Below are 22,357 nucleotides of genomic sequence, written 5' to 3'. Positions count from 1 at the left end.
AGGGAGGTGGGGCAGGGAGGGGAGAGGGCAGGGGGTGGTTTTAGGTTGGGGGGCAGAAAAGAGCCCAGTTCCAGCCCTGGGGGGCAGCGAGGGCCTGCGGAGCAACTTGTGGGGTGCCCTTTCTCCCTTCGCCGCCTGCGAGGTCTCCTGCCCTCAAACCAGCCAGGGGGGTTGCGAGGTCTCCTGCCCTCAAACCTGCCCCCCCCCCCCGTCCACAAACTGCCCTGAAGGGCACAGAAGCCAGACCCATCCGTTTAAATATTCTCCATTCATTCCACAAAGTATTAAAGTGTACATTAAAAGCAAAAGGACAAAAAGGCACTTCATATTGGCGAGTCGACTCCCATCTCCCTTCCACCCCAAAACTTGCTCCCCACCCCCCTGGCTTGTTTGTGGCCAGTTTCCCCTCCGACAGCAGCAGGGCTGTGGCTGCAGCAGCTCAGCTCTTGCAAAGCTGGTCCTGGCTGGAGATGAGGTTCTGCAAGGTGGAAGCCCCTGTTTTGTAGTTCAAATTAAAACCCAGCAGCTGCTCTCTGCAAGTTGTGGGGGGCAAGGGTGGAAAGCAAACCCACCCCCCCCCATAGAGAGGGGAACAGGGCGAGGGGTGACCCATTGCCCACTGAGGGGCCTTGTTAAATCTGCTCAGGGGCAAATCTAGGCAGCCTCAGCGGTGGGGGGGGGGGGGCAGCAATAGAGCCTGTGCCATTTGGGTGGGGGACGTGAGAGAAGCCCACCCCCAACAGCAGAATCTCGTATCCCTGTGTGGAATCAAGTGTCCGTGAGTTCCAACGTCATTCTTTGTTCTTTTTCAAATAAAATCACTACCCGAGAAATGTGAATCTGGAAGGCCAAAGGAAGCAGCCGGGGTCTTGTTCAGGCCCTGCCCACAGAGAGGGGCTTTCTCCTCCCCCCCCCCCACCAAGAGCACAGGGCCAAGGAGAAGGAAGCTTTGTACATGGGCAGAGGCTCAGCATACAGGGTGGCAGGGGAGTAAAACAGGCACACCCCCCCCAGGAAAGGGGCCTCTGCGGGGAATCCCCGCAGCTTGATCATCTGTTGATGGAGGAGTAGTTGGCCTGCCCCCCCGGGCTGGGCTGCACAGGGGTCTTCTCCGCCTGGCGGGGCTCCGGGGGAGGCGGGGGGTCGTCCAGGATGCGCTGGTGGTCTTCCTGGCAGGGCTGCTCCTGGGGGAGCAAGACCAGGTCGGAGAGGCCGTGCAGCTCGGCCAGCCGGTGGAAGGTCTGCAGCAGCAGCAGCATGGCCATCAGCCCCAGCAGGAGGTAAACTGGGGGGAAAGAAAGAGGGGGTTGCAGGGCAGGGCAGGCGGGACCAGCACCCCCCTCCCCACATGGGCTGGCGCAAGGCAGAAGCGCCCGTCGGCCCGCCCACCGCTTTGGGGCTTCCTCCAGCCAAGGCTGCGGCGCTTGGAGCAGCTCAGAGGACCCTCGCCTTCCCCCCAAAAGACCACCGCCAGCTTCTGGATGCTGATCACTTGCCCCGGAGGGAAGCGCAAGAGGACTCTGCCCCTGCAGTTCCCCCTTTCAGAGGTAGACTGTCCCTGGGCATGGAGGCTCCGCAAGGAGAACCTGCTGGATCAGGCCCAAGGACCCGCCTGTCCCAGAGTCCAGGGGCCTCTGGGGGAAAAGCAGACCGTGAGAGCCCCTCCCTCTCCCCTCCTGCCGTTTCCAGAGACTGATATTCAGAAGCACGGCTGCCTCCAATGGTGGAGGGCAGAGCAAAGCCATCCTGACTGGGAGCCAGCTCTGCTCCATGGATCGGCCCAGTTCTCTTTCAAAGCCATGGCCAGCTCCTGCAGCAGGGAGTCCCGCAGTTGTAACTATCCTCACCCCCAGTGCCGGATTTATGTATAAGCTCAACAAGCTCTAGCTTAGGGCCCCACTCTCTTGGGGGCCTCAAAAAAAATTAAAGGGAAAAAACAAGTGGACGTAGATTTCCAAAATATAAGAGAAAAAACAAATACAGTCATATCTCTGGTTATGTCCGCTTCATGTTACGTTCTTTCAGGTTACGTCCCACAGCGACCCGGAAGTACCGGAAAGGGTTACTTCCGGGTTTCAATGCTCATGCATGCACAGAAGCACAAAATAACGTCATGCGCATGAGCAGACGCGCCACTGCAGGTTGCACTCTTTTCATGTTGCGAACGGGCCTCCGGAACGGATCCTGTTCGCAACCAGGATCACTGGATCAGAACCACTGTAAAATAAAACCTACGTACAGCAACTGTGTTTTGTGTTGTGTCGGCTCCTAGGATGCAAGTCATGGGCCCTGCCTGCTCGCCTGCTCCCTCAAATATCCCTGCTTTGCTCCTTTCTATATATAGGGTCCCACATTCTGCATGGACTGCTTGCAGGGCAACATGGGCAAATGGCTTGAGATACCTATGAGGTCCATCAATTACCATATACAGTGGATGCTCGGTTTGCGAACGTGATCCATGCGGGAGGCATGTTCGTAACCCGCAGCGCTGGGTCTGCACACGGGCTGGTCGCAATTAGGTGCTTCTGTGCATGCACAAAGCATTATTTAGTGTTTTTGCGCATGCGCGAGCGCTGAAACCTAGAAGTAACCCGTTCTGATACTTCCAGGTTCAGAGCGGTGCACAACCGAAAAACACACAACCAGAAGCGTCTGTAACCCGAGGTATGACTGTATTCAACACCAATAAAACCCAGTGATGATTTGTTGTTGACAAAGGACAGCTGGACATAGAAAGGGCCCCATTCCCTTCAGGAGCTGAGGGCCTCATCAAACCTCAACCCGGCCCTGCTCACCCCCGCTGCCCGCCTTGCCCTCGGCCGGCGCAGAGCTGCTCACCGGTGATGGAGACCTTGTAGAGGGAGCGGAGGCGCTGGCCGGGCTGCTCCCCGGGGACGTAGTCACCCAGGCCGATGGTGCAGAGGGAGATGAAGCAGAAGTAGAAGGCGTCCAGGAAGCTCCAGGACTCCTCCAGGGCACTGAAGATGGCGGCCGGGATCAGGAAGAAGGCCACCAGCACCACCAGTGCCAGGAAGACGAGGTGCCCGCAGGAGAGCGCCCGCCGGCTGTGGCCACAGCGCAGCGCCAGGTACTCCAGGGGGCCGGAGGTGAAGGTGCCCAGCAGGCGCTGGGCGGTGGCCGTGAGCACCAGCATGGTGAAGGGGACGCCCAGCAGCGCGTAGAAGATGCAGAAGGCCTTGCCCGCGTCCGAGAGAGGTGTGGTGTAGCCGTAGCCTGCAGGGAGGGAGGGAGGAGAAGGGCAAGGGCTGGCAGGAGGAGTCCCATAGGGGGCAAGGAGGGGCACAGGGGTCTTATGGGACCCCCAAAGGTCTTCTAGTCCAGCCCCCCTGCAAGGCAGGAGTCCCAGCTCAAAAGAAGCCCTCCAGCTTCTGCTTAAGGACCTCCAACCCAGGCAAGGGAAAACTGACACTCTTCGGTTGAATTAATTCAACAAACAGCTTTCAGCCGCCCCCTTGTCTCTTCGCAACCCCACCTCCAGGTAACCCCACTGCCCACTTTGGGTATACCTGATGGAAAGGGAACAGGGCGCTTTGGATATCTGACCTTGAACAGGATCATTGAAAGGGCAGAGTGGGGCTGAGGGCGGCTTCTAGGGGTCCTGGGGGAGGACCTGGGCAGATCAGATCAGATCTTTGCCACCCCACAGAAGGCAGATATGCATTAGTCATAATAAATAATAATAATAATAATAATAATAATAATGAAAATTTATTATTTATACCCTGCCCATCTGGCTGGGTTTCCCCAGCTAGGACCTTGGAAAGACCTGGGTTCAAATCCCGTCCCCCTCAGCCATGAAGCTCACTGGGCGACCCTGGGGGCCAGTCCCTGCCTCCTAGCCTGACCTACCTCACAGGGTCGTTGTGCGGTTTAAATGAGATGGGGGGGGGAGAGACATATGTATGTCACTTGGAGCTCCTTGGAGGAAAAAGGTGAGCTCGTAATGCAGTAAACAGGCACTTTGGGGCAAGGGAGGCTGGGCTGCCCTCGAGACTTGGGTCGGCCACATGATCCTGTTTCTCCTCCAGAGGAGGCTTCTTCTCAGAGCAACAGCAGGGCAAAAGCTCGGGGGCTTTGGCAAAGCGCTGCCCCTCCCAGCAGCGCACAAAGGATGCTGACATGTGCGAGATAAAGGCCGATCATATGAGGAACAAACGGCTGAAGCAGGAGGCTATTTTTAGCCAAAGAAAATAGAGCCAAGGCTGCCAGGGGGAGAGGAGCCAAAGGTTTGCTGGCATCCAGGAGGCCCTCAAAAAGAAATCTGGTAGAATCACAGAATTTGTAGAGTTGGAAGGGGGACCCCCAGCGGTCATCCAGCCCAACCCGCAGCAACGCAGGAATATGCAGTTGTCCCAGAGGGGGATTGAACCTGCAACCAGGGCATTCTCAGCACCAGGCTCTAGGCAACTGACAGAAAGAGCCGTTGGACTGGGGAACAGACTCCCTGGGAAGGTGCTCAACTCTCCTTCCTCGGAGGAAGCAGAGAAGAACTGAGGTTCCTGCATTGAAAGGGGGTTGGACTAGATGACCCTGAGGTTCCCTTCCAATTCTACAATTATATGATTCAAAGTACAGCATAAATCCTATAATTAGCAAATCATCAGTAAAACACTTACAATCTACAAAACCAGAAAACGTAAAGCCCAGCCTCTCCCCATATGAACTTGCCTAGACTCCACTTCTGTCTTTTTGGGAGGGGGCTTGTGCAGGATTTGGGGCTCTTGTTTTTATGATGTATTTTTTTATCTTGCGCTGTTCTGTTGTGAACCACCGAGATCCATGGATGAAGGGCAGTATGCAAATGGAATCAACGAATAAACGAAACACTGTTTAACCAACCAACTAAAAAAAGCAAGCTAAATGTCACAATGACAGCATAAGTCATATTACACGATTAAATCAATAAGGCATTTATAATCTATAAAGCCATAATGTCAAAATAACAACTTTTAAAAGTTCATACACTCTCTCTCTCTTGCTTCCCTGCCCCAAATGACTCACAAGCTTTCATTCTGTTCAGTTCATTGAAATGCACACAAACACACACATCACACAAGAAATACCTGCAATGGGGCTACACCTTAATTTATTAGCTTTTAAATCAAACCTGTGACCCATCCTTCTGACCAGTGATGCTGAAGACAGACAGCCTCCAACAACAGGTGTGGGGGACTCCCTGGTCCTGAATGGGGCAACTGTGTCCCTGAAGGAGCAGGTGCGCAGAGACATTTTGGACACACAGCTGTACGTGGAGGTGCAGGTTAATTCTGTGTCCAGGGCAGCTGTCTCCCAGCTCCATCTGGTACACAGGATGAGACCCTCCCTGCCCGCTAACTATCTTGCCAGAGTGGTGCATGCTCTAGTTATCTCCCGCTTGGACTACTGCAATGCGCTCTACGTGGGGCTCCCTTTAAAGGTGACTCGGAAACTGCAACTAATCCAGAATGTGGCACCTAGACTGGTGACTGGGGGCAGCCGCCGAGACCACATAACACCGGTCCTGAGAGATCTGCATTGGCTCCCAGAACGTCTCCGAGCACAATTCAAAGTGTTGGTGCTGACCTTAAAAGCCCTAAACGGCCTCGGCCCAGTATACCTGAAGGAGCATCTCCACCCCCATTATCCAGCCCGGACACTGAGGTCCAGCTCCAAGGGCCTTCTAGCAGTTCCCTCATTGCGAGAAGGGAGGTTACAGGGAACCAGGCAGAGGGCCTTCTTGGTGGTGGCACCTGCCCTATGGAATGCCCTCCCATCAGATGTCAAGGAGATAAAGAACTATCTGACTTTTAGAAGATATCTGAAGGCAGCCCTGTATATGGAAGTTTTTAATGTTTGATGTTTTATTCTGTTTTTAATCTGTTGGATGCTGCCCAGAGTGGCTGGGGAAGCCCAATTATTAGAACAGCACAATCACAGCAATTCACACATTGTGCCAACCGGGAAGCCCCTGCCCCGTGAATGGGCAGCCAGTTCCACCTGATGAGCCGCACTGGGGAGATGCCCTGGCTGGGCAATGGCCCTCCTTTAATGCCCCGCCTGTTCAAGGCAAGACATGGTGCTGCCTCACCTCAGATGAATCATAGAATCATAGAGTTGGAATAGACCTCAAGGGCCATCGAGTCCAAGCCCCTGCCAAGCAGGAAACACCATCAGAGCACTCCTGACATATGGTTGTCAAGCCTCTGCTTAAAGACCTCCAAAGAAGGAGACTCCACCACACTCCTTGGCAGCAAATTCCACTGTCAAACAGCTCTTACTGTCAGGAAGTTCTTCCTAATGTTTAGGTGGAATCTTCTTTCTTGTAGTTTGGATCCATTGCTCCGTGTCCGCTTCTCTGGAGCAGCAGAAAACAACCTTTCTCCCTCCTCTATGTGACATCCTTTTATATATTTGAACATGGCTATCATATCACCCCTTAACCTCCTCTTCTCCAGGCTAAACATGCCCAGCTCCCTTAGCCGTTCCCCATAAGGCATCGTTTCCAGGCCTTTGACCATTTTGGTTGCCCTCCTCTGGACACGTTCCAGTTTGTCAGTGTCCTTCTTGAACTGTGGTGCCCAGAACTGGACACAGTACTCCAGGTGAGGTCTGACCAGAGCAGAATACAGTGGCACTATTACTTCCCTTGATCTAGATGCTATACTCCTATTGATGCAGCCCAGAATTGCATTGGCTTTTTTAGCTGCCGCGTCACACTGTTGGCTCATGTCAAGTTTGTGGTCCACCAAGACTCCTAGATCCTTTTCACATGTACTGCTCTCAAGCCAGGTGTCACCCATCTTGTATTTGTGCCTCTCATTTTTTTTGCCCAAGTGCAATACTTTACATTTCTCCCTGTTAAAGTTCATCTTGTTTGTTTTGGCCCAGTTCTCTAATCTGTCAAGGTCGTTTTGAAGTGTGATCCTGTCCTCTGGGGTGTTAGCCACCCCTCCCAGTTTGGTGTCATCTGCAAATTTGATCAGGATGCCCTTGAGTCCATCATCCAAGTCGTTGATAGGGATGTTGAATAAGACCGGGCCCAAGACAGAACCCTGTGGCACCCCACTAGTCACTCTTCTCCAGGATGAAGAGGAACCATTGATGAGCACCCTTTGGGTTCGGTCAGTCAACCATGGGGAGAGAGGAGAGCCATGAGCCCAGACAGGGCTGGCATGGTGCCAGTCTACTTCCGTGGGCTAAGCAGGGGCAGCAGCTGCAGCAGCAGATCTGGCCGGCCTCCTTGTCCACCTCCCTCTTCCCCTGGAAGAGTCTCTCCAAGGAGACTCCAATCTCAAGGGGCCCTTCAGAGAAGCTCGATGGCAGGGATTTCAAGACCAGGAATTTTCTCACCCTGACAAGGCACAAAAAGGGCCGTTTTCTGGGGAAAGCGGTGGCTCTGCTTCCCTGGAGGTTTCAAAGCAGAGGGTTGATGGCCACCTGTCAGATATTCTCTGACTGCAATTCCTGCATCGCAGAGGGTAGGACTTTGGGAACCCTATGTGGGGCTGGAGGATGACCCACATTCTCCACTTCAGGCATCATCTCTGCCATGTCTGCTCCCCTTCCTTGCCTTTCCCCTAAATTAAAGGAATCAAAAAAAAAATAAGAAGCTAAGGAGAGGCCAGGGATGCGGGTGGCGCTGTGGGTAAAACCTCAGCGCCTAGGACTTGCCCGATCGCATGGTCGGTGGTTCGAATCCCCGCGGCGGGGTGCGCTCCCGTCGTTCGGTCCCAGCGCCTGCCCACCTAGCAGTTCGAAAGCACCCCCGGGTGCAAGTAGATAAATAGGGACCGCTTACTGGCGGGAAGGTAAACGGCGTTCCGTGTGCTGCGCTGGCTTGCCAGATGCAGCTTCGTCACGCTGGGCACGTGACCCGGAAGTGTCTCCGGACAGCGCTGGCCCCCGGCCTCTTAAGTGAGATGGGCACACAACCCTAGAGTCTGTCAAGACTGGCCCGTATGGGCAGGGGTACCTTTACCTTTTACCTTAAGGAGAGGCAGGCTGGCTGCTGGCTCAGACCCATGGCCCATCTTTTCGCAGTGGCCAAATACCTTGAAGAACCCAGGAATCCAGATACAGTGGTACCTCGGGTTACGTACTTAATTCGTTCCGGAGGTCCGTTCTTAACCTGAAACTGTACTTAACCTGAAGCACCACTTTAGCTAATGGGGCCTCCTGCTGCCGCTCTGCTGCCAGAGCACGATTTCTGTTTTCATTCTGAAGCAAAGTTCTTAACCTGAAGCAATATTTCTGGGTTAGCGGAGTCTGTAACCTGAAGCGTATGTAACCTGAAGCATATGTAACTGAGGTACCACTGTAGACTGCCTCTGGACCTGGAGGTTGCGTAAGACTATAAGAAGAGCCTGGCTGCTGGATCAGGCCCATGGCCCATCCTGCTCTCCCAGAGGCCAACCAGAAGCCGCAAAGCAGAATTTGGGCACAAGAGCAGCCCTCTCCCCTCCAGCCGTTTCCAGCAAGTGAGACCAAGAGACAATTGCCATCTTGGCCATTGACAGTCCTCCTCCTCCTCCTCCTCTATGAATTTGTCTGATCCTCTTTTAAAGCCAATGGGACACGGGTGGTGCCATGGGTTAAACCACAGAGCCTAGGGCTTGCCGATCAGAAGGTCGGCGGTTTGAATCCCCGCGACGGGGTGAGCTCCCGTTGCTCGGTCGCTGCTCCTGCCAACCTAGCAGTTCGAAAGCACCTCAAAGTGCAAGTAGATAAATAGGTACCGCTCTGGCGGGAAGGTAAACGGTGTTTCCGTGCGCTGCTCTGGTTCGCCAGAAGCGGCTTAGTCATGCTGGCCACATGACCCGGAAGCTGGATGCCGGCTCCCTCGGCCAGTAAAGCGAGATGAGCGCCGCAACCCCAGAGTCGGCCACAACTGGACCTAATGGTCAGGGGTCCCTTTACCTTTACAAGCCACTTGGGGGCCAAAATGAGGCCAGCTCCCTCCCAGGGGAGTTGCTCAAGGCCCGGGAGAGGTTCCCCATTTCCCAGCTCTACAGCATCCCCACAGAGATGGGGCAACGTCTCCGGAGGGTTGCGGTTGAGCAGAGCAAAGGGAGGCCACCACATGCGCTGAGAGCGGGGAGGGCAACTGACTTCCTGTGGAGAACATGCTGCCTGCCACTTTCCATGATGCGCAGCGTTTCCCCCTCCAGGAACCAAGGGCAGGCCGCAGCTTCCCACCCCCACCCCCCACCCTCTGAAGGCTGTCGAGGGTCTTCTGGTTCCACCCCCTGCAAGGCAGGGATCCCAACTCAACTGCCCAACTGAGAGGCGACACCGATGGCTCCTAGCTCCGCTGGCCCTGTCTCTCCCTCCGCAGTCAGAGGCAGGAAAGGGCCCCCAGTGCCAGCTGCTTGGCGGAACCAGGTGGGGTCACTGCTGGTCAGAAGGAGGCAAGGAGAGCCTGCTGGGTCAAGCCAAAGGGGTCCCCATCTAGTCCAGCCTCCAGCTCTCACAGTGGCTGAGCAGATGGAGGCAGGTTATGAGATCCGAGTGCGAGAGCAGCCCTCTCTCGCCTCTCCTGTGGCTTCCAGCAACTAGGATTCAGATGCCTCATCAGTGCCTCCAGCTGTGGAGCCATCAGAGCCCCTTTTGTCTAATCCTCTTTTAAAGTCATCCAAGTTAAGGGCCTGCAGGAGGGAGTTCCCCAGCTCAGCTGCGCTCTGCATGGTCCAGCTTGCAGGCTTCTTCCCCAGAGTGCTGGAAGAGATGGGCGCTTCTCCTCCCAAATGTCACCCCGGCCCCCTCCCGCTAGGAACTGGGCCTAGCTCTGCAGTCCAGGACTCCTGTACAGCTGGGGAGTGACTCAGTCCTTGTTGTGTCCACACCCACCAGGATAAAAACAGGATGTAGGGAACTTGGATCAGAAAGCTGCGCTGGCAGGCGAGTCCTGGGCAGAGCGCAGCCAGAGAGGGCCAGGCTCTCCCGCCCCACAGGCAAACACTCTCGCAGCTGGCTGCAGTTAACCTCTGCAACCCCCACCTCCTCCATTGCTCCTCGCTTGCAGGAAACACTGGAAAAGAAGAAACCATTGAGCCGCCAAGGGTGGCCACCAGCGCCTCTTGGAGGAAGCAGGAACAAGGAAGCCGAGCTGCAGAGGCTGGCGGGGGGGGGGGGGTCATGTCTTAAGCCACACGTTGAGCCCCACAACTGCCCCAGCATGGCTATAATCCTGGCATTGGCTGGCTTGGTAAGACCAGCACCACAGGGTTCTTGTAAGGGGTACCAAGATGCCACATCTTGGAGGAACAGCTGGTGCTGCTCCTGGGACTGAGCTCCTAGGAGCAGGATATGGGTCTGGGGGTCAAGGTGGGGGGGGGGGGTTCCCCACCCCCGCAGGGCTGCAGTTCCTCTATTTCATGTCAGAAGCCCCACATACAAACTTCTGCCTGGAAACCAGGAAGCCGCATCACCATCCTGCAGGTGACACCCCCCCCCAAAAAAAACCTCTCAGCCCTCCCCCAGTCCCCCCTCCTTTAGCTGTCAATCCTGGAGTGGAGAGGGTTGGGCTAGATGCCCCTTTGGAGCCCCTTCCACCTTTGCAACTCTGTGCCCGGGACCACAGCCTGCCTCACCCTGCCACCCTGCCTCGGCAGGCCCTCGCACTTGGATGGACGCCCACTCCCCAAACTGCCAGGTTCCTTTAGCTGGAAGGAGGACTCGCTTCAGGATGCATTAGTCCAGTGCGTGCTTACTCGGGAGTAAGTCACACTGAACTCTGCGGAAGCTGAGCAAACAAGCCGACGGCTGCGCGGTGCGATAAGCGCAGAGAGAACTTTCCCCTTGGAACAGAGCAGGGAAAGCGGCTCTGCGCACCGGCCGCCCTAGCGGGGACTGGCGTCGGGGCCCCGCGGGGAGGGAGCCTGGGGGCCCCGGCTGGAGTCCCCGGCGGGCTCCGCAGGCGCCTCCACCCCGTCTCGCCCGGCGACTCACCGACGGTGGTGATCAAGGTGCTGGAGAAGAAGAAGGCGGAGGCGAAGTCCCAGTTGGACGGGGCGGCCGAGCCGTTGCGGAGCAGAGCCACGCCGTGGCGGTTGGCGCTCAGGACGGCGCCCAGGAAGCTTTCGAGGGCGGGCTCGGGCAGGCAGGGGCTCTCGCGCAGGAAGGCGGCCTTGAGAGCGCGCAGCTCGGCGCGCAGCCGGCTCTCGTAGGGCCGCTCCACCGCCGAGATGACGAGCGCGCCCAGCAGCAGGTAGCCCACGTAGCCCAGCGCGAAGCCGGCCAGCAGGGCGCAGCGCCGCATGGCCGCCCCGACGACGGCGGCACTTGCCCGCTCGGCCGGCGGCGGGGCGCTGCGGGAAGCGGCTCTGGGAGCGGGTGGAGGCCGCCACGCACCCCACTCGTCCCGGCGACGCGGCGAGCCAGCCTCTTAGGCGGCCCGGCCAAGCCCCTCCCGTCGGGCGGAGCCGCGCCCGCCTCCCGTCGCACCTGGCAGCAGCCGGCGCCGCCCAGGGGAGGGAGCGAGCACCCCGAGGGGCCGGCACGCGGAAGCGCCTCGGCGCACCCCTGCCAGCCCAAGCCGAGGCGGGAGGCGCTCTGCCCATGCTCAGGGACGCTGCTTCTTTGCCCCCGGAGAACCCAGGGGGGAAAGCGCCTTTCTCAGCCCCACCCGGCTGCTGCTTCCAAACAGCTGCTCCGTCCCCAAGCGACGGCGACCCCTGCGCGCAAGGAGGGCAGCGAGTACCGTTCAGAGATCGCCTTGAGATTCTGGCGTGCAGTTTCCTTTTCACATCCCACCCCAAATGAAGCGCCTTTTCAGGACGGGCAAGAATGAGCGCAATAGGAGGCTTGGCGTGGGCAGCAGGCCGGTCTTCCCAGCAGGGCTGATATTCCTGCAGGGAGGGTTTTTCTGGTGTCTTTCACTGGTGTGGGGAGAGCTTTTCCCCTTGGGGCTATTTTTTTTAAAAAAGATATTTATTGAGATTTTAAACAATAAAACAAACTTCACAATCAAAACCAAAAAAAGGAAAGAAAAAAGAACATTATTACAATCAAATAAAAACAGAAAAATGCAATACAAAACATAAAAAAGTAGAAGCAAAAAGACATAAAAAAGACATAAAAATCCAGTTTCTTACTTATTGTTTTCATAACCCTCCTTCCTGACTTCCTCACATCTCCCTTTTCTGTGTTCCCTTTTACACAATCGTATTCAGCAGTGCCTTACCCTTTTTCAAATCTTATTCTATGTTATACATTTCAACTATTATGTCTCCAATTTTTCCCTTTATATCATTTTATTTAGATTTGACATAATATTTCTTTTCCCCTTGGGGCTAACGCCAGTCTCTTCTAGAATTGCCTCTCCCTGGTGTATAAGGGAGTCATTGGAGCACCCCACAATCGCCTAACCTTGGAGACTTCAGCCAGGAGACAGAAGCAAAACAGCGGCCTGTAGGCCTGATCTTTATTGCTGCATCAAGACTTCCCACTACCACAAAGACGAAGCAGCCAAAAGCCCAGTTTCATCAGTTTTTAAGAGTTTCCCATAATACATTTCCAGAAGCATCACAGAAAAGGTGTGGTCACAGGTAGAACCTGAGATCCAGGCATGTCCCTGCCACTCAAATATAGTCTTTCACACTTACTCCATCACAATACAAAGGAAAGTATTTACAGTTCCCTGGTACCTGAGTCAAGTCAAAACACCACTTTGTCTTGTCCAGGCTTCATCCCACTATGGGGTGGGTAGGCATTGTGATTGAGATGGTTATCTGTCTGACATTCTTGGGCAGGGGTAGGCAACCTAAGGCCTGGGGGCCGGATGCGGCCCAATCGCCTTCTCAATCTGGCCTGCGGACGGTCCGGGAATATGCATATTTTTACATGAGTAGAATGTGTCCTTTTATTTAAAATGCATCTCTGGGTTATTTGTGGGGCATAGGAATTTGTTCTTTTTTTTTTTTCAAAATATAGTCCAGCCCACCAAATGGTCTGAGGGACAGTGGACCGGCCCCCTGCTGAAAAAGGTTGCTGACCCCTGCTCTTGGGGCAGGATATCATGACTCCTTGGGAAGGCCCTGCAGACAGAAGTGACTGTACATCTCAGGGATTATGGAGGGCTCACTCATCCCTCACCTTATACCTTGGTTGTCGAACGGCTTGGCTCCTGAACAAATCAGCTCCCGAACGCCACAAACCCGGAAGTGAATGTTGCAGTTTGCAAACGTTTTTCGGAAGCCAAACATCCGACGCGGCTTCTGATTGAGTGCAGGAAGCTCCTGCAGCCAATTGGAAGCCGTGCCTTGGTTTTCGAACAGTTCCAGGAGTCGACCCGACTCCTGGAACAGATTAAGTCTGACAACCAAGGTACCACTGTATCTGACTTCCCTGGGTCCTAAATGCCATTGGAACTGAGAAGACTGATACAGTGGTTTATGAACTTAATCCGTTCCAGAAGTGCGTTCTTAAACCAAAGCGTTCTTAAACCAAGGTGTGCTTTCCCATAGCAGTGGGGGGCTCAGTTTACAAATGGAACACACTCAACAGGAAGCGGAACCTGTTCTGCTTCCAAGGCAAAGTTCACAAATCAAAACACCTACTTCCAGGTTTGCAGCGTTCTTAATCCAAGGTACCACTTGTACAATGATGTGATTTCTTATGAATTTCTAAAGTTTTCCCACTGAGCCAGTACAGAGATACATTTATCAGTGAATTGCTACATTTGGTAATGTCTTTGCCTGGTCGTGTGGAGAGGCAAGGCAGCGGGAGGGGGGGGAGGTCTCTCACCCTCCTTTCAATTTCCCGGTAACACTGGTGGCCCCTCCAGACTTGGGGAAGGGGGTGTCTTCTGAGGCATGTCACTGATGCCCTAATGGTGCCTTAGTGGCAGATATATACCAGACCCACATTTGCGGTACAGAAGGTTACAGGGCTGCAGCAGTAGCACTGATAGGGAAACATGTAGGGTGCCTGCCCTGAACATTTGAAAGTGGAGTGGCACATCAATCTCTTCATGTTCCTCCTTTTAACTGCTATTGCTTCTGCAGGTGAAGTCCACAATGGTATTTTTGGCTCCTGTAGTCCTTTATATTTAATCCAACTGTTATAAAGTGATTTTCTTATTGCATGGCTCAAAAACCCCTTGTGGACCTTCACTTTTTTGTATATTAAATAAGCGTGCCATCCGTACCGACTGTCGTGGCCTTCAAGATCTAACACGTCTGTATCTTGTAGGTGGCCGCCAGGTTTGCACACATCTCAGGAGGTTCTTTGTCCCACTCCTCTTTGCAGATCCTCTCCAAGTCAGTAAGATTTTGAGGCTGATGTATAGATACAGTACTCAAACCTTCAGCTCCCTCCACAGATTTTCAATGGGATTAAGGTCTGGAGTCTGGCTAGGCCACTCCAGGACTTTAATGTGCTTCTTCTTCAGCCACTCCTTTGTTGCCTTGGCCGTGTGCTTTCGGTCATTGTCATGCTGGAATACCCACCCTCGACCCATTTTCAATCCCCTGGCTGAGGGAAGGAGGTGCTCACCCAAGATTTGACGATACATGGTCCTGTCCATTGTCCCTTCAATGCAGTGAAGGTGTCCTGTCCCCTTAGCAGAAAAACAACCCCAAAGCATATGTCCCCCTCCATGTTTGACGGTGGGGATGGTGTTCTTGGGGTTGTAGGCAGCATTCCTCCTCCTCCAAACATGGCGAGTTCAGTTGATGCCAAAGAGCTCGATTTTGGTCTCATCTGACTGCAACACTTTCGCCCAGTTCTCCTCTGGGTCATTCAGATGTGCATTGGCAAACTGCAGACAGGCCTGTACATGTGCTGTCTTAAGCAAGGGGACCTCAGTCCTTCACGGCGTAGTGTGTTACCAACTGTTTTCATGGTGACTGGTCCCAGCTGCCCTGAGATCATTGACAAGATCCCCCCGTGTAGTTCTGGGCTGCTTCATCACCATTCTCCTGATCATTGCAACTCCACGAGATGAGATATTGTATGCAGTCCCAGACCAAAGGAGGTTGACAGTTATTTTGTGTTTCTTCCATTTGCGAATTATTGCACCGTTGTTGCCTTCTCACCAAGCCGCTTGGCAATAGTCTTGTAGCCCAGTCCAGCCTTGTGCAGGTCTACAATCTTGTCCCTGACATCCTTGGACAGCTCTTTGGTCTTGGTCACGGTGGCTACTTTGGAATCTGCTGGATTGATTGCTTCTGTCGACAGGTGTCTTTTGTACAGGTACTGTAAGGAGCTGGGATTACAGGTAAGACTCCTCCCTTACAGCAGGTGCTTCTAATCTCAGCTCATTACATACAGTGAAGATACCAGGTAGCCTGACACCTGGCTGGTTGATAGGGGATCAAATACTTATTTCACTCATTATAATGCACATCAATCTCTGACTTTTGTCTTCTGGGTTTCTGGGGGTTTTCCTGTTGTTATTCTGTCTCTCACAGCTACAATAAACCTACCATTAAAATGATGGACTGGTCATTTCTTCGTCAGAGGGCAAACGGGCAAATTTAGCAGGGGATCAAATACTTTCCCCCCTCACTGTAGCCACTTTGGTTCTCAATATTCTCTTGTTGGCCTCTGTTATTTTCTCCTGCCCATAGAGAACCTACTTAAGGACTTTTAGATACCCCATATGGACTCTTAGATACCCCATAAGGGAAAGGGAGCAGTATTTTCCTTATAACATTGCTGAGCTCAGGAGCCCCACACTGCAAGAAGGAAAAGTCCCATTTCAACTGCAGCACAGAGCGGGGGGGGGGGGTAGCAGCAATGGACCTCGGAGGCAGGAGATAAGCAGGCCCTGCAGAGTGGGGTGACTGGCCCCTTGGCCACGCAGGAGAGGCCAGGAACAGATAATTCAGCCGGCCAGGGTCCTCTTTTGCTAGGACAGCAGGGCAAGAACCGTTTCCAGCGCACAAAGCCCATTCTGGTCGAAGTGAGTCCGACAGTCCATGGTCTATTGACAGAGAGGACTTAGCCGAGGGGGAGACTGCTCAACAAGGGGGCACAGAGGGCAGCTGACGGAGGAACACAAGCACAGCCTGTTCTTCTCAGGGCCCTGAACTGGGTCATAGCCAGGCTCTGGCACCGTCTTGCAAGTCACGCAGATCGGGGCCAGTCTGGACCCTCTGCCTTTTGCCAGAGGCTGGGTCCAGAATAAAGGGCTGCGGGGGCATTTGCACTCTGTCTGTGAATCTGTTGCTGGGTAGTGTTTATAATCTTAGAAGCAAGAGGCAGCTTGTTTAGAAACAGGCTGGCCAGATTAAAAGAGGCCCCAATTCTGGCATTGGGGCGGAGAGACAGGGAGGTGCAAGGGTAAAATGTTCCTCCTAAGAGGCCTGGGTTCAAATTGCCACTCAGCCAGGAAGCTGAGACCTTGAGAGTGTCACCATCTTTCTGCCTAACCCGCCTCACAGGGCTGTTGTGGAGAGGTAGAAGTTAAGAAGGGGAGAACCAGGTACAGTTCAGTGGAAGATGGTAGAATAAAAATCTAATAAATGAACACTGTTGTGAAAGTCCCGCTTAACCACGTCACCTTTCAAAAGGGGAGCTGTTTTACATCTGTGGTGGCAAAAATGAGCCTTGTGACGCCTTCAATGCTAACCAACCTTTTATGGCATGTTCCAGTCCATGAAAGCTCATACCATAACCAATTAGTTACCTGTCTTTGATGGTGCTACAAGATTCAGCTTAGATACACGGCTCTTTGGTCGCTTTCCAAAGATGCTTGAGCTGCTTGGCTTTCTGAGGAAGGGCAGCCAAGGAGAATATTTCTATTTTCTTTTTAAGATGTGTGCTCGGCACATCTTAATGATGTATTCTGAATGAGGGAGAAAAACTTCCCTCCATCCACAGTCTCCACACCCCTGACAACCTCTGCCATATCCAAGGTGGATTATAGAAAACATCAAACTAAAGCAAAAATTATATCGGCTTCTATCCCAGCAGGAACTCATAAAACCAAGCAAGGGAAGAAAAACAAATAATGCAAAACCCCAAATCATCGCCATCATCATCATCATCATCATCATCATCATCATCATCATCATATGGAAGCCTCAGCAGTCAGCCCTAACAAACCTTTCTGAAAAGCTGGGCTGGACCTGGCACCTGAAAGCCCAAATGTTTGGGGGCTGCCTGCCAAGCTCCACTGCGTAAGGCTGGTGCCACAACAGAGAAGACCCCCCCCTGTCCTTAGGAGACGCCCATCCAGTAGTGTAACTAGGCAGGGGCGGGGGAGGGAGCTGTAGGGCAGCATGGCATCTGCTGGGCATCTGGGTGGCAGGGGAGTTGCTCAACAACGGGGATGTCTCTAATCTAATGCACCCATCTAATCATCAGGGCACTGTGGCAAGACTTCAGATATTGAACAGACTGCACAGGCGAGCTGGGGCAGGAGGGAGACATACATAAAGGGTCTCAGTCCTGTATACCTGAAGGAGCATCTCCACCCCCATCATTCAGCCTGGACACCGAGGTCCAGCTCCGAGGGCCTTCTGGCGGTTCCCTCCTTGCGAGAAGTGAGGTTACAGGGAACCAGAAAGAGGACCTTCTCGGTGGTGGCGCCCGCCCTGTGGAACGCCCTCCCACCAGATGGCAGCCTTGTTTAGCCCTGAAGGCAGCCCTGATTAGGAAAGTTTTTAATATTTAATGCTGTATTGTTTTAACACTCGATTGCGAGCCGCCCAGAGTGGCTGGGGAAGCAAATTCTTCTTCTTCTTCTTCTTCTTCTTCTTCTTCTTCTTCTTCTTCGTAGTAGTAGTAGTAGTAGTAGTAGTAGTATTATACAGGGTCAGGTGGTCCTGAAACAGACCCTGGACATGGATCGGCAGCCAATGCAGCTCTTAAAAGTGCCTAATGGGCCGGTTTCAGCCACCATTTTGCACCAGTTGTAGCTCCTGAACCCTTTTCAAGGGCAGCCCCACATTGAGCGCGTCACGGTAGTCAAGCCTGGAGGGTATGAAAACCTGAAGGGTTGTAGCTGGGGCCAACCTCTCCCTGGGGAAGAGTGCCGCAGGGGCACCAGCTGGAACTGGCAAAAGGTTTGCACCCCATTCTGGTGGTGGACTGAGAAGGAGGCACCCGCAGGTGAGAGCAGCAGGAGCGGGAGGCTGTCTTGGGCATGTCGCTCAGGCCCGGAGAGCGCCAGATGAGACACGCTCCGTGCCCCCCCTGGAAGGACCTGGTATCCCGTCTCCTCCTCTCTCCCCTCTGGCACGTGAACTGGATTTCACCTGCGATGATGGGATGTCACGAGTGTCTCTTGCTTGGCACAGAGAACTGCCTGCTGCTCCCAGATCCCCGCCTCTTCATGGCTCTCGGAGCAAGCGGGTTTCCCGTCCTGCCTTTCCTGGTAGGAAGCAGCTTCTGGGTAAACAAGAGGAAGTGGGGAAGAGGTGAGTGGCTTGTTCCAGCAGCCCTGCTCTCGGGGAAAGGCTTGGTGGGGAGGAACTCAAGGGCGGCCAAAGGCTGCTGACTGGCGGCTCAGGGAGCAGTTAGGTCCGGATTTCTGACCAAGTCATGCACTTTGGCTTAAAAGCATCACACTTGCCCTGGCCAGGCAGGGTATAGGGCAGTATATAAATACCATATATAGACCCCTGGGTATAGGGTGGTATATAAATTCAATAAATAATAATAATAACCAGGCCCAACACTTTCTGAGAGGGGTCCGTCCTCACATCTACTCTCGTCTGGAAATAAATGAGTTTTGATATTTTGCAGTTTGCTTATAAACGTACGTACATACATACATACATTTCATTTGTATACCAAACTTCATCATGTAGATCTCAGGTCACCACATAAAAATACAAGATAAAAACATAAGTACATAATAAAACAAAATACATAATATAAACAAGAACACACACATATAACCCCCACCTCCCCCAAACACATTTAAAAGGGGTGCAAGATGTAAATCAGACAAAGGCCTGTTGAAGAACATTTTCGCCTGGCTCCTAAAGGTGTCTATTATTATTATTATTATTATTATTATTATTATTATTATTATTAACAACAACAAAGTCAGACAGTTGTTTATTTCCTTGACATCTGATGGGAGGGTGTTCCACAGAGCGGGCGCCACCACCAAGAAGGCCCTCTGCCTGAAGGTGCCAGTTGAACCTTCCTGGGGAGAACATCCTATAAATGGGGAGTCACTGCAGAAAAGGCCCATTCTCGTGCTGCCACCCTCCAGACCTCTCGTGGAGGAGGCACAGGTGATAATTGGAGGATCTGGGTCAGTTCATATGGGGAGAGGCGGCCCTTGAGGTCTTGAGCCATTTAAGGCTTTATAGGCCAAAAACAGCACTTTGAATTGGGCCTGGAGACTAATTGGCAGCCAGTGAAGTTGGGCCATGAATGGTGAAATATCTTCCAACTATCTTGCCCCAGTGAGCAACCTGGCCGCCAAATTCTGCCCCAGCTGAAACTTCTGCACCAGCTGAAGTTTCTGAACCACCTTCAGAATCATAGAATCATAGAGTTGGAAGAGACCACAAGGGCCATGGAGTCCAACCCCCTGCCAAGCAGGAAACACCATCAGAGCACTCCTGACTCTGCTTAAAGACCTCCAAAGAAGGAGACTCCACCACACTCCTTGGCAGCAAATTCCACTGTCGAACAGCTCTTACTGTCAGGAAGTTCTTCCTAATGTTTAGGTGGAATCTTCTTTCTTGTAGTTTGGATCCATTGCTCCGTGTCCGCTTCTCTGGAGCAGCAGAAAACAACCTTTCTCCCTCCTCTATATGACATCCTTTTCTATATTGGAACATGGCTATCATATCACCCCTTAACCTCCTCTTCTCCAGGCTAAACATGCCCAGCTCCCTTAGCCGTTCCTCATAAGGCATCGTTTCCAGGCCTTTGACCATTTTGGTTGCCCTCCTCTGGACACGTTCCAGTTTGTCAGTGTCCTTCTTGAACTGTGGTGCCCAGAACTGGACACAGTACTCCAGGTGAGGTCTGACCAGAAGCAGCCCTACGTATAACTGACTGCCTCTATCTTATCTGGATTGAGTTTCAGTTTGTTGTCTCTCATCCAATCTGTTACTGAGGCAAGACACTGGTCCAATATTTCCCCTGCCTCACCTGCAGGTGTAAGGGAGAAGTAGAGTTGTGAGTTGTCAGCAAATTGCTGACAGCAAACTCCAGATGACCCCACACAGCGGGTTCGTGTAGATAGGGGATAAAATCAAACCCTGAGGAACCCCACATTGAAGGCTCCACAGAACTGAAACACCTTCCTTGGAAACGTCCATCCAAGTAGGACTGGAGCCACCACAAAGCAGGGCCACCCACCCCTAACTCAGACAGCCACTCCAGAAGGATACCATGGCCACTGGTATTGTTAAAGGAAACTTCCTGGCTCACTTGGATTTGCCAAACTAAGATATCAGCCAAGAATATTGGAGCAAAACAGCAGCCTGTAGGCCTGGTCTTTATCCAAGGAACTGCTGCAACAGGACTTCCAACTACTGCATGGAAGAAGCAGAAAGAAGCCCCAAAGAAAGGATGGCTCCCTTTTCTATAAGTTTCCCCTTTTACCCATAACACCCTTAGTGAAGCATCATACGGACATCATATATACATCACAGCCATGTCATAATCTGGGAGGGGTCTCCTGGCAGAAACATGCGTATCAGGTTTCCCCCCATCCCTCCCTTGACCCCCACCTCATACCCATTAAGTAAAAGAAAAGGTATGTACCTGTTCCTGTTCTCCTGGTCAAGTTAATCATACCCCTTTGTCTTGACCAAGATCCTAATAAACTTAGGTTGGGTTTATTATTGTTTCTGGAATGGCTACCTGTCTGGCACTCGGGGGCCAGGATGCCAGCGGTTATCACCCAGGCAAGGAGGCTGCTGAGTACATGGTCTCAGGCTTGGGGGATTATGGCTGCCCACATCCCAGGCTCCCCCCTTGGTAGACATTCCTTTCTTGAACAGAACAAAGTTGGAAAGGTGCAAATATGATACTGGAGCAATTTTATATGACTTTCTAAAGTTTTCCAATTGAGCCAGTACATAGATACATTTATCAGTGAATTGTTGCATTTGTTAATGTGCAGCAGAGGCCCTTTGAATACAGATAGGAATAAATTGTGTGATGAAGTGTTTTGTGGGGACATTTGCAGGAGTGATTGTGTTGAGTTTGGTAGTCGGGGGGGGGGTGTATGATGTCTGCTGGAGGGGCAACCTCAAAAAGAAACTTTACATAAATTAACTGCTATAAGAAAAAAACTGTTCCTTTTCCCTTATGGGGTATCCAAGAGCCCGTATAGAGTCCTTTATCGGGTTCCCTATCAGTAGGAGAAAATAGCAGAGGCCAACCAGAGAATACTGAGAAGCAAAGCAGCTAGTAAGCCTGATCTTTATTGATCTGTTGCAACAGGGTCCCCCGCTCACCCAGGAGAAGAACCTAGAACAATGGTGTGCAAGCTCTTATCCAAGGATCTGTATTTGTTAACTAATAGCCGTACCCCAGCCAACTTCATGTTGGTTCCCTCAGTGCTTAAGGCAGTAGTTAAATCTGAGCTTGATGTGCCTATAAACTCTTAAAAAACACCTGCCTTAGCTGACAAATTATATGACTTGGATCCAGAATCATGGCATATATTAAGACTCCTACTATAGACAGACCAGTTTTAAATCTGTCACTGTGACATCTGGTCCCCAAGGAAGGAAATGCTCAACTTCTGGACACTACTGATAGGAGAATTGAATTTGCCTTCCGTAACACCCATGATGCAACGGCCCTCTCTGCGAGAGCTGCCTGCGTAGGATCCTCACGTGCTCGAGCTTGAGGATTTGTTGCAATCTCCTCCCCAAGATCCAGCTCGACAGCACCAGATTCTGGCCAAACTCCTTAAAGCTCGAGCTTTTATGGCAGATGCCTCCATGGACTCCACGCTGTTTGCAGCTAGGGCAATGGCATCCTAGGTAGCTGCTAGGCGCGCCCTGTGGCTAAAGCCCTGGAACGCTGATGCTGCCTCTAAAGTAAACCTTTCCGCTGAACCTTTTTCAGGCGGTCAGCCAGAAGGGAGGAGCTGCTGAGAGGGCCTGAAGCTCTGGCATCCACAGACGGCGGGGCCAAAAAGAAGGCAGCAGAAGCACCTCTGACTTTTCCTCTCTGATCTTGCGAAGGACCATGGAAGGATGGGTTGAGGTGGGAATGCGTAGAGGAGGCCTTGAGGCCACGGGGACACTAGGGCATCTCACGCCTCTGCTTGAGGGTCTTGAAATCTTGAAAAGTAACGTGGTAATTGACGAGTGGCTTTGCTTGCAAACAAGTCCACTTCCAGCTGGCCCCAGCCAGAGCCTCCTTTCTGCAGAGCATGGGAAGCTTGTTGTCTTCCTAGAGCACAATGTACATCAGGAGGCTT

General features: G+C 52.7%; 1 protein-coding gene across 1 annotated transcript; it reads right to left on the bottom strand.

Annotated features, from left to right (window-relative positions):
- Positions 1–249: 249 nt before the first annotated feature.
- Positions 250–11,372, bottom strand: KCNK6 (potassium two pore domain channel subfamily K member 6). The gene is made up of 3 exons (XM_028741783.2): positions 10,948–11,372; positions 2,839–3,234; positions 250–1,285 (listed from the first exon to the last, which is right to left on the bottom strand). The coding sequence occupies exons 1-3, from the start codon at positions 11,255–11,257 to the stop codon at positions 1,050–1,052; spliced, it is 942 nt and encodes a 313-aa protein (XP_028597616.2). The 5' UTR covers positions 11,258–11,372; the 3' UTR covers positions 250–1,049.
- Between the last annotated feature and the right edge of the window lie 10,985 nt (positions 11,373–22,357).

The sequence above is a fragment of the Podarcis muralis genome, chromosome 7, assembly GCF_964188315.1.
Source record: "Podarcis muralis chromosome 7, rPodMur119.hap1.1, whole genome shotgun sequence".
NCBI lineage: Eukaryota > Metazoa > Chordata > Lepidosauria > Squamata > Lacertidae > Podarcis > Podarcis muralis.
This window is presented reverse-complemented; position numbering and strand designations above follow the sequence as displayed.

Bases quoted from the DNA above. Each gene is read 5' to 3' on its own strand.
- KCNK6 (XM_028741783.2), bottom strand. From the start codon at position 11,257: ATGCGGCGCTGCGCCCTGCTGGCCGGCTTCGCGCTGGGCTACGTGGGC. The intron at 3,235-10,947 runs GTGAGTCGCCGG...CCCTCCCTGCAG, and splicing joins CACCTTGATCACCACCGTCG to GCTACGGCTACACCACACCT. The intron at 1,286-2,838 runs GTGAGCAGCTCT...CTTTCCCCCCAG, and splicing joins CTACAAGGTCTCCATCACCG to TTTACCTCCTGCTGGGGCTG.